Source organism: Callorhinus ursinus, unplaced genomic scaffold (assembly GCF_003265705.2).
Source record: "Callorhinus ursinus isolate GAN/ISIS: 27379988/994484 unplaced genomic scaffold, GSC_fseal_2.0 scaffold21, whole genome shotgun sequence".
In the NCBI taxonomy this organism is placed as follows: Eukaryota; Metazoa; Chordata; class Mammalia; order Carnivora; family Otariidae; genus Callorhinus; species Callorhinus ursinus.
This window is the reverse complement of record NW_027397083.1, coordinates 13683463-13700004: the sequence shown is the minus strand read 5'-3', so window position 1 is coordinate 13700004 and position 16542 is coordinate 13683463. Positions and strand designations below refer to the sequence as shown.

General features: G+C 46.9%; 1 protein-coding gene across 3 annotated transcripts in view; it reads left to right on the top strand.

The window, feature by feature from the left end:
• Positions 1–16542, top strand: part of LDLRAD3 (low density lipoprotein receptor class A domain containing 3) — a 220583-nt gene that overhangs the window by 103535 nt on the left and 100506 nt on the right. For all 3 annotated transcript variants that reach the window (XM_025879412.2, XM_073904752.1, XM_073904753.1), the window contains exon 3: positions 1786–1911. In XM_025879412.2, coding sequence (XP_025735197.1) covers positions 1786–1911 — 126 coding nt within the window. The remainder of the gene's footprint in view (positions 1–1785; positions 1912–16542) is intronic.

Sequence of the window (16542 nt, the reverse complement as noted above, 5' to 3'; positions counted from 1 at the left end):
CTTCCTAGAGCCCTGGGAGATAGATGTTACCTCCAATTTATTGGTGCGGAAACTGAGACTCACTAATATTTAGAAACTTGCCCAAGTTCATAAAAAGTAGAGCTACAATTTGAGCCCAGACACTGTCTCCCAAGTTTGTGCTTTTGAAGAGCACACCAGCACCATTACAGAAGTTCCAGGTTGAAACAAAGTGTTGGGAGTCTTTAAAACCTAGGCACGTCCCAGGCTTTAAAATGCTGTTAATTTTGGATCACGCTTGCCAAAGTTGGCATGTTCCTGGTAACAGGAACATGAAGGTAATTTACTACCTCTTCGTTCCCAAGAAATGGCCCTTCCTTCTTGAGGACCATGGGTCCTGTCTCTAAGGCAGGAGATGAGAGGGATGCTAGTCGGGGCCCGCTACCTGGGATGCAGCAATAGATCTGATCTTATACCTCGTAATCACAAGCTAGAGCAGCCGGCGCCATTCCCGGGAAAGCCCATTACCTCGCAGGGCTGTTTGGTTAGCAGGACACTGAGTCAAGCCCGAGTTACAGCAGCTTCTGTTAAACCTGTTTGTATAGCAGGAGTGGAAGAAGAATTTCTCTGAGCCGGAGTCTGGCTTCTGTTGTGAGAAGTGACAGACTGGCAGAGAGGCTTGGCTTCTGGAATCTAGCACCAAGGGCCTCACTCACCCCAGTGTCTCATTTTCTAACTGTGTGGCTTTGGGTGAGTCACTTTACCCCTCAAAGCATACCTCTGACATTGGGATAAGAACCACACCCATCCTTGTCAGCGGTCCCCAAGACTGCCCCCAGGCTCAGTGATTTGCTGGGAGGATTCCATGAGCTCTGCATATAGTCATACAACTTATGATAGCGGAAGGACACAAAACAAAATCAGCAAAGGGAAAAGACAAATGGAGTGAAGGCCAGAGGAAGCCAGGATCAAACTTCAAGAGTCCTCTCCCAGTGAAGCGGTACAGGATGCACTTAATTCCCCAGCAGCAAGTTGTGACGGTGTGTGTGAGAAATATTTTCTCCTGGGGAAGCTCGTTACAGACTCAGTGCCCAGGGTTCTTACTGGGGGCTGGTTACGCAGGCACTGTCTGCCCAGCATCTACCACAATCCCAAACTCCCAGAAGAAAAGCAGGTGTTCAGCATAAACTGCACCGTTCGCATAAACAGTTTAGGCACAGGGAGCCGTTCTTAGGAGAGAATGGTGCGAACCTTCCCGAAATCCAAGTTCCCGGAAGTCAGCCACGCGAGGACCAACCTTGCAAGCAAGCAAGCCTCTTTGCAGGGTAGCCGTCTCAGGCCAGTGGTGTTATTTTCTGCACACCTTGCCACTGGGTGGTTGCTGGGTGGATTGAATGAGAGCATCCACGGAAAGCTCTGGCCACGCTACCTAGAATGGGAAACACTTACTAAATGCAGACAATTAATTTGACAGTCAGAGAATGAATTGTGAATGGTTCCTTAGCACCTTCAGAGTAGGTTGCATCCATCACCCATCTGCTCACCCGTTCGTTCCTTCTTGCAGCACATTCTGGCTGAGCCCTGCTTTGTGCAGGGGCCGTGTAAACACAGCAGGATTAGCCACCGCCTTCCTCGAGGATGCTGCGTGCAGGCTCCCAGTTTGGCTGGGCATTGACAGTGGGTGGTGGGTGGTAAGAGATCTTTGGGGACTAAAAGGGAAATGTGAAGGGACCCCTTTGCATGCTCAGTTGGTGGGATGGGTATGCCAGGGGTCAGAAAATGTAAGCTCCTCATGACCTTCTCTTTGTCCTGTTTTGCCTCCTGTAGCCAAGGCTAAGTCCAAATGCGGCCCGACGTTCTTCCCTTGCGCCAGTGGCATCCACTGCATCATTGGCCGCTTCCAGTGCAATGGGTTTGAGGACTGTCCTGACGGCAGCGACGAAGAGAACTGCAGTAAGTACCAGGAGCACCCGGCCGCCCTCCCTTGTTCATTCCTCTGGGCCCGGTGCCTCGGGCGCCGCCCCTCTCCTCCCTGTGCTCCTCACTCCCGTGGGCTCGGGTGTCTTCTCTCCTTACCCGCTTCCTGCTCTTCACTTCTTCCTTGTGCAAACATGTAAGCGCTCAGCTCCCATTTCGCGGGGACTCTACAAAGTGCTCTGGGCCTGGGCCATACTTTGTTTTCTGCTCTGACAGTAGCTTTGCAGGTGCAGGTGTGTGGTCCTCATCAACAGATAAGGCACCTGAAGCGTCGGGACGTCAGGGAGCTCAGCCAGGGTCACACAGGTCACGAGGGGCAGAGTCGATTCTCTGCTCCTTCGCCCCCTCCTCTGATGGACGGTCCCACTCAACAGCCTGGGGTGATGTGCGGGTCTTCCTTCCCACTTTGAAAGATTTTTAAAAAGATGTTGAAAGATGTTTAAAAAGATGTTTAAAAAGATTTTTATATATATCGGAAGAAAATATTTTTGAAAAAAAATGCCCATGTAGTATAGAAAGCTAAAGATCTCCTTGTCTTGTGACTGCCCCGGTTCCTTTTCCTTGTTGTGTAATACTCCAAGGCACTACACAGACAGACGCACGCCCGCTCTTGTTCTCTCCGCTCTGCCCCTCCCCTCTTAGCAGTCTTGGTGTGGAGCTCCCACTCCATGGCCCGGAGACACACAGTCCCTTCCTGGCCAGCATCTCTGTGTCCAAAACCACTTCACGCACAGCAGTGTCAGTGACCTTCTGGCTTCTCTTCCCCGGGACCTTTTGTGCCGGATCAGCTCTCCCAGCAAACGGCTTTGGAACTTGCAAAATATAAAAAAGCATAAAGAGGAAAACGAAACGGCCCAGAACGACCCCTGGTTCAGATGTGGGCTTTTCTGTGCCCCGCCTTTCTCTGTCTCTCTGCCTGCCTCCCTCTCTCGCTCTGTGTATGTATGCATGTATGTACACGTGTATACACACATATATGTTGTCCATTAGGATTGTTGTCGTTATTCATATAATTGTTATTTATGTTATTAATTTTTTTTCAAAACATAGTGTAATGACTTCAGTGATGGCTTTGAGAAACTGACTTTCCCTTACCCTGTTGGTTCTGGTATAAGCCTCTGAAGAGGAGGGGGACCAGGTCCCCTGTTATTTATGCCTTTGCAGGGAATAGTTGTCGCTGTGCCCACGCAGTGGGGACATGAGGAGTATAGTGTATAACTCTCCCGTGTGCCTTCTTTTGCCTCATTTCATCGTCTGGATCCCAGATGGCAGAGATATGGCTAGATTGCTGAATGGAGAGTAGAGCAGCAGAAACCCACCTTAGCAGGAGGAGGCAGGCACCCACTAGGTAGCAGCCTGATTGAGCAGAATGACTCTGGAGCTGAAAAGCCTGGCCCCAGGTTTGTGTTCTGCCCTGATTAAGCTGGATTGGCTGTGCTTTCTAATCTCCTTGCGGAGTGGTGTCCTCGTCTCATGAATTGGGGACGCCAAGAGCCTGCTTCCTGGGTTGTTGTGGCAATTAGATGAGGTAGTACCTGAAAAGCATTCAGTGTGGTGGCTGGCAAGGGGTAATTGATTTTGAAAACCCCTAGTGACTTAAAACGAAGCTGTGAGTGATGAAGGGGGAGACCCTATTTACTAGCATTTCGCCTTTGGCTTAGGATGTCCAAGGATGTACTTGTTTTATATATTTCACTAAGTCCTTTAGTAAGTGTGTATCAGCTTGATCTTAGCTTCCTGCTGTCCATGGGGATCTTACAATCTAAGGGGGGAATTATATATATATATATATATATATTCATTGTACATACTAGAGAATAATTCAATGGCAATAAAAAGCAAGTGTGATACATTCTAGTACACACGTTCTAAATGATTGTGCCATTCTGCATATTCTCTGCCATATTAAAGACCCTGTATGATTTAAATGTTTGGATATTGGTCTTTAATTGTCTAAATGACTTAATTATATCCATTCCAAATTCAGTCATTGGGGATTAAGCCAGCATTTCCCTCTGGCGTATCTAACATCTAAAAATAACGGGTTCTAATTCACTATTTTGAAACTGGTAAATAAAAGGAGAGAATCCAGCATTTATCCTCCTTTTTCTAGATGTTTTGTACTTGTGAGTAATTAAATAGCCAACAGGTAGGAAAGGGTTTTTTTTTTTTTTTTAATTGAAGAATACCAACTAACATCAAAGAATGAGAGGATTTGAGTATCTGTTCTGTAACCCTGGTGAAGAAATGGATCATCTGTGGCTCCTGAAAGCATTAGATGAAAAATTGATGGGGAGCTTTATAAGGTATGGATGGGGCTGACCATGCCTGGGACCAGCCATCCATCTGTTCACTGACAGCTCTGGATTAACACTCTACCACTTCAAGTAGAATGTAGAAACCCTGTCACTCGATCTCTTTACGTTCTGGTCATCTGAGATAGTATGTCTCCATACATTCAGAACCCAAAAAGGCAATATTTTCAGTTTTGCTTTCAAGTCTCAAATGCATTTTAAAGAACTCCAGCGGAGAAGAACAGTCTGTTATTCTGTTTACCCAGAGACTTGCCATTTGGTTGCTCCTCCTTCGTTCTTGAGGTTCCATGTCTCCTTCTGGTATCATTTCGTTTCCCACTGAAGCCTTTCTTTTAGCCATTCTTTTGAAGCCGGTCTGGTGGTGACACATCCCCTTAGTCTCCCTTCATCCGATGGTGTCACGATTTCACCTTCATTCCTGAAGGATATTTTTACTGCGTATAGAATTCTGGGTTGATAGCTCTTTTTTAAAACGCTTTAAAAATGCCGTGCCCTTCTTCTGGCTTCTGTGGTTTCCTATGAGAAATTTGCAGCCATGCAAATGGTTTCCCCATAGAAAATGTATCATTTTTCTGGCTGCTTTGAAGATTTTTTTTTTTCTCCCAGTCGAGCTCTCAGCAGTTAGAGTATAACCTGTCTGGCTGTGGGGATTTCTTTGAGTTTATTCTGTGTCTGTATTCTCTTTGAATCTGTAAGTTTTCGTCTTTTGCTGTACTTAGGACCTTTTCAGCTGTTCTTTCTTCAGATTGTTTTCAAGCACTCTGTGTCCTTATGGGATTCGGATAACAACTTTGGATCTTTTGTGATTGTGCCCCAGGTTCCTGAGGCTCTGTTCAGTTTTTAATCAATTTTTTCCTTTCAGTGTTCAGGTTGGATAATTCCTATTAGCCTTTTGTCAGGTTTACTTTTTTTCCTATCCTCTCCAATTTGCTTTGAGCCCATACAGGGTGGTCTTTTTTTTTGTTTGTTTGTTTTTTGTTTTTTAAATTTCAGTTACTGTATTTTTTAGTTCTAAAGTTTCCTTTTGGTTCTTTATATCTTATGGGTTCTTTGCTGAGACCTCCTATTTTCCATTCGTGTCAAAAGTTTGTGTGATTGCTGGCTTGTTGGAGTCTTTCTGGAATAGCTGCTTTAACGCCTTTGTCACATAATTCCAACATCTGTCTTATTCTGGCATTGGTGTCTGTTGATTATCTGTTCCCGTGAGAATGGAGATTTTCCTGATTTTTTGCAAGGCAAGTAATTTTGGATTATATTCTGGATATTTTGATGATGATGTATGACACTCTGGGTTTTGTTTCAATCCTACAGAGAATGTTAATGTTTTTGTTTTAGTAAGCAGATGACCCCGTTGGGTCAGGCCCCGAATTCCTAACAGCCCCTCGGTGGGCTGTGGTTGTTTTTGCAGTGCTGTTTGGATCCGTGGTACCTCTGCACCTACTCTAGTCAGTCTGAGACCTGGGCAGTGGTCTGTGAGTTTGGTTCTCAAAGTCTTGGGTGTGCTGATTAGGACCAGATCCACGCACGTGCCACCTGGGGATCTGCCTAGAAGTTCATAAATAACTTCATGGACTCCCGCTCCACGATCTCTCTGATCCTTTCCAGTTTCCTGGGACTCTGACTGGGGAGGGAGGGAATAGTAAACCTACCAACACTTCAGCAGTAATTCGAGTTTTGGTCTTCTTCCTCAGTTGGGCTGCTCTGGTTTACTTCGTAGAATCTAAAAGAACCGTTGTATTTGTCCAAGTATGTGGCTAGGTTTTTATTCCAGCTGCGTTCAGGGAGAGAGCCAGGGTGGGTGTCATGAGTGCGTCTGACCCAGAACTGGAACCTCTCACAAGTCAGTCTGAGCCTCACAAGAAAAGAGACAGCCAGATGTTGTTTGCCTTTGGATGTGAGCTAGCAGGAACACACATCATCACTGTGAGGTGTTTCTGCCTCTACTTCCAACCTGAATCTGATTGAGCCTCTAAATCTTCCCTAGTCAGTTCTGGCTGCCATAACAGAAGGCCACGGATTAGGTGACTTAAACAGAAACTTACTTCTCTTAGTCCTGGAAGACCCACATGCAGGGTACCATCATGGCTGGGTTCTTGGTGTGGGCCCTCTTCCTGTTGATGTCCTCATTTGGCCTTCCTTGGTGCTCACACACACAGGGAAGTCCCTTGGCTGCTCATCTCAATAAGGGCCCTGATCCCATCAGGAGAGCACCACCTTCATGACCTCATCTTACCCCAGGCTCCTCCCAAAGCCCTCCCCTCCCCAAGACCATCCCATTTATTAGGGGTTAGGGTTTCAGCATATGAACTCTGGAGGACACAACATGCACTCTGTAACACCATCCATTAAGTCATGGGAAATTCAGGGACAGGGAACATGTTGGCGGCCCCCTGGGGGACAGACTGCCAGATCCAGAATGTGGGAGATTTTGCGGGACTCCCATTTCATCCATTAATACATTCTAAGAAAAATTAGAGGAAGAGGGAACCTACAGACTGAGGGGGACTGAGAGACCAATCAGTCGAATGCCATGTACCAATCTTTTTTCAATCCCGACTCCAGCAAACCAACTGTTAAAACACACACACACACGAATTAATTGGGAAAATGTGAATTGTGGTTATATATTTGATGATGTTAAGGCATCATTGTTAGTTTCCTAAAGTGTGAGAATTATTTTTTTTTTTTTATGAGAGAAAAGCGGGGGGAAATGTGTGTGCATGCACAGAGAGATGGGTGGAGGGAGAGAATCTCAAGCAGACTCCACAATGAGCGCAGAGCCTGATGAAGGGCTCAGTCCCAGGACCCCGAGATCATGACTTGAGCTGCCAAACCAAGAGTCAGATGATTAACCAACAGAGCCACCTGGTGCCCTGATACTCTGTTTATTATTTTTAAAAAGTCCTTATAGATAAAGATATGTATGTACATGTACATATATAATATTTAATACCATATTAGATATTTATAATAATAATAAATATAATAAGGAAGTATATAAAGACGAAATCACAGGGGTAAGGGATGGGGGTAGAAGTGAAATAAAATCGTCAGCGAGTTGATAATTTTTAAAGCCAGGTGATCGGAACATGGGGGTTCACTATGCCAGTCTCTCTTTTCAGATATTTGAAATTTTCTGTAATAAAATAGCAAAAAGAAATAAAGATAAAAGAGAGGTTTTGTTGGGTTATGTCTTGACTTTTCGTAAATAACAGGAGAGTTTTTTTTTTAGATTATATTTATTTATTTGTGAAAGAGAGAGAGAGTGAGCTAGCGAGCGAGAGAGTAGGAGCGGGGGTGGGGGGATGCAGAGGGAGAAGCAGGTTCCCCGCTGAGCAAGGAGCCCGATTCGGGGCTCCATCCCAAGACCGCGGGATCATGACCTGAGCCGAAGGCAGACACTAACCGACTGAGCCACCCAGGCGTCCCAGGAGAGTCCTGTTTTTAAAGAACTTTGTTTCTATGGACACATTTTCCCACCTTTTGCATTCATCAACTCAGGAGTGAAGATAAGCAAGAACCAGGATTTCCTCTTAGAGGCTCACATGCTGAGATTTTACCCCTTTGCTTTGTGTCCTCCCTCCCGTGGTTGCGTTCAGCACCTTCTTCTCCCCTGTGCTCAGACGTCCTTGGCTGGACGTGGGACATGGGCTCGGCTGGCCACACAGCCCTGACCTGGGGCCTCGTTTGGTGAGGATGGAGACTTCTGCCCAGAACCAAGATGGCAGGATGGCCTGGTGATCTCCATGGACCACTGATTTAGGCTAAGGAGCTCCTGCTCTTGCTTTCAATGTAGCTGTGCCCAGAAGAACCACCATGTCCTAGACTGTGTTTCTTCCACTGCTGACGAATTCTTGCCTGTCCCCCTGAACAGCTGCCTGGTTTTGCCAGTGTACCTGCGGTTTTTGTTCACAGAGCCCCTCAGTGCTGCCTTATTCCCAAAGCTCTATTCGTGTTAGCCAGATTAGATGCTGCATTTCCTCGGTGGTGCCCTCAAGGAGTCGGGCCTGCATTGGATGAGCTGGGGGAGAAGAGGGGTTACAGTAGGGGGGACCCTTCCACCCAGTGCTCCAAAGCCCCCTCATCAATGTCTTCTTAAAGACTCCTTCCTTCTGCTTAAATGACCTGCTTCCTTAGGGAAACACCCCTGGTTTGCCAGGGCTGGGCTGGCTCATTCTCCTGTGTGTGTTCACACACCATCTTGGGCCTTCTCCAGACAGATGCCACCGGGAAAGAGAGGCCTGCCCTGAGCTCCCTATAAAGAAATAACTCCTTTCCTCCCGTCTCCTTCCGCTGCCTCACTGTCCTTAGTACTGCTTTGTGTTTATTCTGTCTTCCCTGCCACTCTGTGACCTCCTGAGATGGTATTGTTGTCAGGTTCACAGCTGTATTCCCAGGGCCAAGTGTGCAGTCTGTCTCAAGCCTTAGCATGCAATAAATATATGTGGACTAAACTGCACTTCTCGTGCTTTATCTTCATTGCATATTGACCTGCCCTGTCTCCCCATTAGAATGTAAGCTCTTTAAGAATACAGACTGGGTTTTCTTTTATCCCTTGTGCCTGGTAGAGTGCTTTATTTAAAAGGAAGAGTCAATAGTTAATTTCTCTTGAATGCGTGGGCCAAGCAGCTAATCGGACAAAGGGTTAAAGCAGGAAGACAGGCAGCCAGGATGTATTCCTAACATATGGATGTCTTGATCCTCTTCTGCGGTCTCAGATGTATACCCAGAGGGCATATTTAAGCTATACATTGTTCATTAACCCCAGCTCCTACCTTTCAGATTCTCATCTTCCCTCCACAGTTTCTATGCCAGGCCTGTGCAAGATACTGCAAAGGATATAGAGAAGGGTCACATACAGGACGCTGGCATTGTTGAGATTACACTCAAGCAAGGGAGACAAAAATACTCACATCCAAATAATTATAATACGGGGTTGGCTGTTGGGAGTGCTGTGGGATCCAGTGATGGGGGAGATGATATCCTTCTGGGCTCATCAGAGGGAGCTGTTGAAGGAGATGGACCTAGGTGGATGGGTACCACTAGAAATTGGCGTTACAGTTCCATGGGGGATTTTCAGGCTGAGGGCCCAGGCAGAGGCTGGGGGGTATGCAAACTGCAGGGTATAGAAGCCACCTGGTGGATGATTGCTGAGCACTCACTCTACATACGGCACATTTCTGTATCCTTTGCATGGACAATTTCACTTTAGGTTGGTAATATTATTACTCCCCACCTCTTTTTAAAAGATTTTATTTATTTACTTGAGAGAGAGAGTGAATGCACACAAGCAGGAAGGAAGGGGAGAGGGAGAAGCAGGCTCCTTGCTGAGCAGGGAGCCCGATGTGGGGCTCTATCCCAGGACCCCGGGATCATGATCTGAGCTGAAGGCAGATGCTTAGCCGACTGAGCCACCCAAGTGCCCCTGGAGATTGTATTTTATACCCAGTGAGGAGCCGGTGAACCTGAGCCAGGTGCAGGGTGAGGAGAGGGAAAAGGTCAAACGTGGTTGGATCCTGAAGAGCTGGGACATGGTGGTCCCTTTAATAGGAATGGAGTCACAAGAAGAGCAAGAGAGGGGAGGCTGTCCATTTCAGACATGCAGGGTGTGAGGTGAGGGGGTATTCAGGCCACAGTGTCCACAGGGCGTCAGGGGAGTGATGTTTATTGCAAGGGGAAAGGTCTGGGAAGCCATCCACGGGAAGGCGGTGGTTGAAGCAGTGGACTTGGATAAAAGGCAGCTGTGGGTGTTGGACAGGAGGTGGGCATGTCCAGGAAGGCTTCAGAGGGAGGAGGAAACAAACTGTCATCAGCAGTGAATCAGAGTTCTGCCACTGGCTGGCACCTAGTGGACTCGGGAAGGGTTTTGAAAATTCAAATCCTCTGAGCCCTTAGAGACTCAGCAGGATTGAGGACTCAGCCTCCTGCGTCTTGCCCGGAGTGGTGAGCCTTTCCCTGCCGGCAGAGACTCAGAAGAGGTGCTAGCTCCAGAACGTGGCCACACACGGGCCACACTGGCCCAGTGGGCTTGCTGGGAAGGGCCGTGTGGAGCAGGCCCTGAAAGGAAGGCAAGAACTCGCAGCTGGCTGCACCCAGGCTGCCTCTTTGAAGGTCGAGGCTACAAGCATTTTCCCGCACAAAGGGAGTAGTGCTTGGTAATGGGACAGATGATTTGCAAAGGGGCTTGAGGCCCTCCATCCTGGCACAGAGGAAGGCTCCGGGCAGCTCCATCTCCCCCAGCTGCCTGGTTTCCAGGGAAATTGGAGCTGGAAAGCAAAGCTCTCCCTGGAGGCCATGAGGTTGGGATGCTCAGTGAGGAAGTGAGCAGTAACTGCCAGGGGATGGGGAGCAGATGGGAAGCAAGGAAGCTGGTGATGAGGAGTTTCTCATTGATGTGTTTGATGAAGAACCCTTTGAGGTGGAAGAGGGGCCAGCTTCACAGACTTTAAATGGATTAAAGGCGACATTTCCTACATCCTGCTAGAGACAGATTGCTTCATTTCCTGTCTTGAAGCCGGTCAGTTGCTTTTGGGCAACCGCAGTGGGCCCTGGATCCTTCTCCTTCAGATGTGGTTGAAGTAAATGCTGCCAGTTGAATTAACCACGGAGCTTAACCTTAACTCCTTCCTCTCTCCCCCCTGTCAGGGAGAGACAAGATCTCTTTCCTGAGTATTGTGGGCTGGGAAACAGATCCTCAGATCCCTGTGTTTGTTGTGCTAATAATAACTGAGGAGCTTTGGAGTCTGCTGTTGAGCTTTTGAAATCGACTGTACAGACAATTTTCTCCATCCTTGTTGAGATAAATAATGTTCCTCTTTCTAGTTAACTGAGTAAAGTAATACATTTCTCGGTGACTGGTAAACCTTCCCAAGGACAAAGAAAACATACATTTGGAGCGCATTAAATGTTGCTAGACAATACTGAGACATAACATCCTAATGTAGGAAGCATCTTCTGCTCGGTTTATGAGCTCTCCATCGAGCAGTTATTCCTTTAGGGTCCCGGGTAGGGTTCCATGGGACCATGGGAGCCCGTAAGACTCTACCCCTGTCCGCCCAGAGCCTCCAGGGTTGGTCCGCCATCGTCCCAGGCACGCTCACCCTGAAGTTTGGCTGAGCCTGGTCGACAGGTGCAGAGGCCCTGGAAAAAATATAGTGAAACTTCGGGGGTGGGGGGTTGCTCCTCTGGTTAAGTGAGTTTGCCCAATAACTGGAAGTGTTTATTCCTTGGAGGACCATGGTTGACAGGGATCCCTCTGTGATGTGTTGCATCCCAGTTTATTTAGTGTTTACCTTCATTGGCGACAGAGCAGGGCCCTTCTTAGGAATGTTAATTTTTAGACAGGGCTGTAATACAGGGTTGCTTTTGGCTCCTTTTGGAACTTTCTGGTCTCTTTTGAAACTATCTTAGGCTTCTCTGCTTTTGGAATTCTTAAGGCAGCTTTTTATAGCTTTTCTGTCTCCTGCCATAGTTGTCTGCTTTTATTTCTTGCCGGCGGTTCATCTGCGAAAGGCAGGCAGCATCTCTTCTCCCTTCTAATTTGCTGTGGCCTTGGCAATGCGAACGCAAGCCTTGTTGGAATTTATATAGGTGGAGAATCAATAGATCCTGAGGGAGGTGAAGCCTTGAGGGCCCCTCCAGGAGGAAGCTCACGGCCCTTTGAAGGGCGTGCACATTTCCTTTTTCTCTTGCTCGCCGCTGGGTTTGGGGATGTTCCTGTAGCCTCCTCTGCCTCTGTTTCTCTGCCCTCCAGTTGGGTGGTGGTGAGGATATGTTGTTTTACGAGGGGCCATCGATAAGGAGGAACGCCAGATGTGGGTGAGTGCCAGCATGGGCCTGTGTTGTGTGAGCAACTTGGCCATCTAAGTGTGGAAGATACTAAAAACAGGTGTTTGTGGGCCAGAGGGCATTTTGTGAGGGAAGAGTAATGGAAAAGGAAAGCAAGTGATCCCTGAAACATTTCTGCCAGACAAGACACTTCAAAATTTCTAGTGCAATCTTTCAAACGTACTGAAAAGGCAAAGTAGAATTAAATGAACACCTGTGGCCCCAACACCCTGGTTTTTTTAAAAGATTGTATTTATTTATTTGACTCAGAGAACAAGAGAGCACAAGCAGGGGGAACAGTAGAGGGAGAGGGAGAAGCAGGCTCCCTACTCCACAGGGAGCCCTACGTGGGGCTCGATCCCAGGACCCTGGGATCATGACCTGAGCTGAAGGCAGATAGATGCCTAACTGACTGAGCCACCCAGGTGCTCCCCACAAATGCTGTTTTAAAAATCACATTACCGGGGTGCCTGGGTGGCTCAGTTGGTTGAGTGGCTGATTTGATTTCTGCTCAGGTCATGATCTCGGGGTCGCAAGATCGAGCCCCATGTCAGGTTCTGCACTCAGCAGGGAGTCTGCTCTGCAGGACTGCGGGAGATTCTCTCTCTCTCTCTCTCTGCCCCTCCCTCCGCTCACTCGCTCTCTCTCACAAATAAATAAATAAATCTTTTAAAAAAAATCACATTGCCTATTGTCATATTATTATAACTATATTGTATTTAACAATCTATTTTATTATCAATAATGTATTATAATAATGATATAACTATGACTATACCTAATAATACTGTATTGTATACTTGAAAGTTGCTGAGAGAGTAGATCTTAAAAGTTCTCATCACAAGAAAAAAAATCTGTAACTGTGTGCCGATGTATGTCAACTAGACTTATTGTGGTGATCATTTTACAATGTATATAAATCTTAAATCATTATTTTGTACACCTGAAACTAATTTAATGTTATATGCCAGTTTTACCTCAATTAAAAAAAAATCATGTTTCCATTTTGCCTTATTTGCTTTAGATTTTTAAAATAAAATGTTACCAGATATCATTAGAAGTTCACAGTATATACCCCTTCCCGGATTCTCTCCTTTTCCCCTCTCTCTAGAGGCATCTACTGTCCTGAACTTACTTTGCTCCCACACTACCATATTTGTGATATTTATCCATCTTGACTTTGGGGGCTTTTTTTTTTTTTTTTTTTTGGTTGATTGACTTTTTACTACTGTCTATCAGGGGTTGGCAAACTATGGCTCCTGGGTCAAATTTGACCTACCACCTGTTTTTATAAGTAAAGTTTTAGTGGGACACAGCCATGCCCTCTGTTTATGGATTTTCTATGGCTGCTTTGCATTACAAGGGCAGAAGCTGAGTAGTCCTGACAGAGACAAAGGCAGAATGGTTAGCAAAGCCTTAGGTATTTATGAACTGGCCCTTTATAGAAAAAGTTAGCCACCTGCTGTTGTAGAATTCTGTTGTACCAATGTAGCACGTTGTACCTATTCTCTTGTGGGTGAACATTTGGGTCATTTCTCATTTTTTTATTTTACAAACAGTGCTTCAGTAAACATTTTTGTTTTTTCAGGATTCTCCCTGGAGTGTGTAGCTGGAAGTGAAATTGCTGGGCTGGAGAGCATGGGCACCTTTTTATTGGATATTACTAAGTTGGTCTCTGAGGTCGATCTAGCAGTTTGCACTCGCACTGGTGGTCTCCGAGACCTTCTCTCCCTCCACATCCTTGCCAACAGCCTGGTATTTTAAGACCTTAAGTTTGGCCAGTGTGCTGTGATCAAAGTGGTGCTTCATCACCGATGACAGTCAACATTTTTTCCGGTTGTTATGGACCATTTGCCATTCCTCTTGTGGCAGATGCCTGGTCGTGTCCTTTGCCCATTTTCCTACTGAGTTGTTTGTCTTTTTCCTCTTGTGTTGTGAGCGATCTTTATATAACCTGGCTCCTAGTCCGCTTGGTTATATGCATTAAAGCCAGTCTGTGACTTGGTTTTCAGTTCAGTCTGGATTCTTTATTGGAACTGTGTTTTAAGGTATCGTCAATATTAGTTCATCTTGAAGATGTGTGTGATCTGTCGATACACGTCCATGCACACACACATATATGTAATGTGTACATGTGAACATACGTGCATGTGCGCACACAGATGACTTCTTTTCCAGGCGTGAGTTTGTAGGGTTGAAAGGGTGTGAGGCTGAAGAAAAGTAGGTAGATGCCAGCCCTGTCAGCAAGGTTGATTCAGCACCGATCCCCCACCAGGGTGGTCACGTCCTCGTGCAGCCGTCCCATGTTGGAGCAATTAGAGCGCCTTTCCGAGGCTGTCTGTCGGAGTGAGCTGATTGCTCCTGACACTTTGGCTGCAAACACATGACCCACAAGGTCCCAGGGAAGCTGAAGGCCACCACCACGGGATGCCAAAGGGTTTGGAGGGCTGCCTTGGACAGAAACCAAATGTGATTTGTGGTTTGAGCTTCCCCATTTTGGTTTTGGCTGAAATCAGACCTTGGTTTCATTCTGATCAAGTTGAACTGTCCTCTGGCCCACAGCAATTGAAATAATTAAAACTTATATTTTCAGGCCAGACTACTTTTGGGTGACTTTACACTGATCCATTATCTTTTTTAAAACCGAGAGCGCTGGCTTCTTCCATTCCTCTGCCTCCTCTGACCTTTCAAGTCAAACTTTCTGAGTTAAATAGTTAAAGATATTAAAAAAGAAAAAAACCAAAAACCTCTGCAGTCCTTTGGGTTTATGAAGCCCTGTGAAGTCTTCAGCTCTCGCAGCCTTAATCTGTGTGTATTTTAACAATAGCTCAGATGTAATACAAATGCCATCTTGCAGTTGAGGTCCACCAAGGGACATCACAGCTGACTTGCCCCTGTTACCATTGCAATCCCCGTGCTGCGCCTGGCACCCCGATCTGGTGCTCTTCCTACCATGTGTAATACAGGTGTGGGCTCAGTTCATTCCCCAGCATCCAGTATGTCCCCTCCTCATCATCTCCAGTATGGCCTTTGCTGGGAGGGCCACGCTCACGGGACCGAGACAGACATAACTAGGGGAGCATGTCTAACCCTCCCTGAGCATGTGCTGTGAGTCAGCTTTTGCACTGCACGTTTGCTCACATGTCATCTCATTTGATGGGCAAATTAATGCTCTAAGCAGGGCTGGCTTCATGGGGCCTGTCACCTGCATAGTTATACAGGGCCCAGCTCAGCTTGGAAGGGGCCCTTCTTGAATTTTTAATTTTTGAACAGCTGACCCTACATTTTCATTTTGCACTGGGCCCCACAACTTGTATAGCCAGTCCCATCTACAGGCAAAGACACCAAGGCTCAAAGAGGTGAAATGATTTGCTCAGGATTACACAGCTCATAACCGGCAGAGCTGGGATTGCACTGATTTCTACTTTGCTACTTCATTTATTGAAAATAGAGCTCTGGAATGAGCCTTATTTGAATTGCACTGCAGGGAACAGGGGAACAAGTTAAATTGTGCTGTGGAAATACTGATCTTCTGTGGAGATCTGCTTGTGTATTGTTAAGTAGCTTTGCGTTGACCTCCCACTGGCCAGTTGCCACCCTCTTCCTTGAGGGGAGTGACCATAGACCTATCATTTCTTTTGAGGTTCTGGAAGTGCCTAGAACAAGGACCCTCACAGGGGTGCTGCTCAGGCTGACCAAGTAGGTTGATGGGCTTCTTTGAGTGAAAAGAATTGGAGACCACTGAGTTTACTGTGGTGAGCCATAAAGATACCTGAGGGATTAAGATGCCAGTCCATAGTTATAGAACCAGAGGAATCCAACACAGCTCTTGGACCACCAGATCATCCCATCACTCCCTGGGTAGCAGAGGTTCACAGATTCCCTGACTCAGCTCCTCCTTCTGGCTTTGCTTCTCTGTGTGTCTTATGGTACCAACCATTTCACGTGTGACTCTCCCAGGAGATTCAGGTTTTGCCTCAGGCCCTTCAGAAGCACCTAGAGGTTAACCATGTGGAGTGAGGCATTGCCTTCTGGCCACATTGGTATGGTTACAGAGCACTGCCTGGTGACTTGGGCGAAGGAGCTTTTAGAATGCAGCAGGGTAAATCTTACCCTGTCCCACTCATTGGCTGGCCAGTTTCCCAGGATGGTCCTTGAGTCAGCCATCTTAGGTGATGAGCTCACTGCTTCCTGAGCAGGACACACTCCTGGCAGGAGAAGGTTCTTGGGGTTCCCGTGAACTCACTGCTTCCTGAGCAGGACACACTGTGGCTAGAGAAAGTTCTTGGGGTTCCCGTGAGTTCACTGCTTCTTGAGCAGGACAGACTTCTGGCTGGAGAAGGTTCTTGGGGTTCTCGTTGGCTCACTGCTTCCTGAGCAGGACACACTCCCGGGAGGAGAAGGTTCTCAGGGTTCCCGTGAGCTCACTGCTTCTTGAGCAGGACACGCTTCTGGCTGGAGAAAG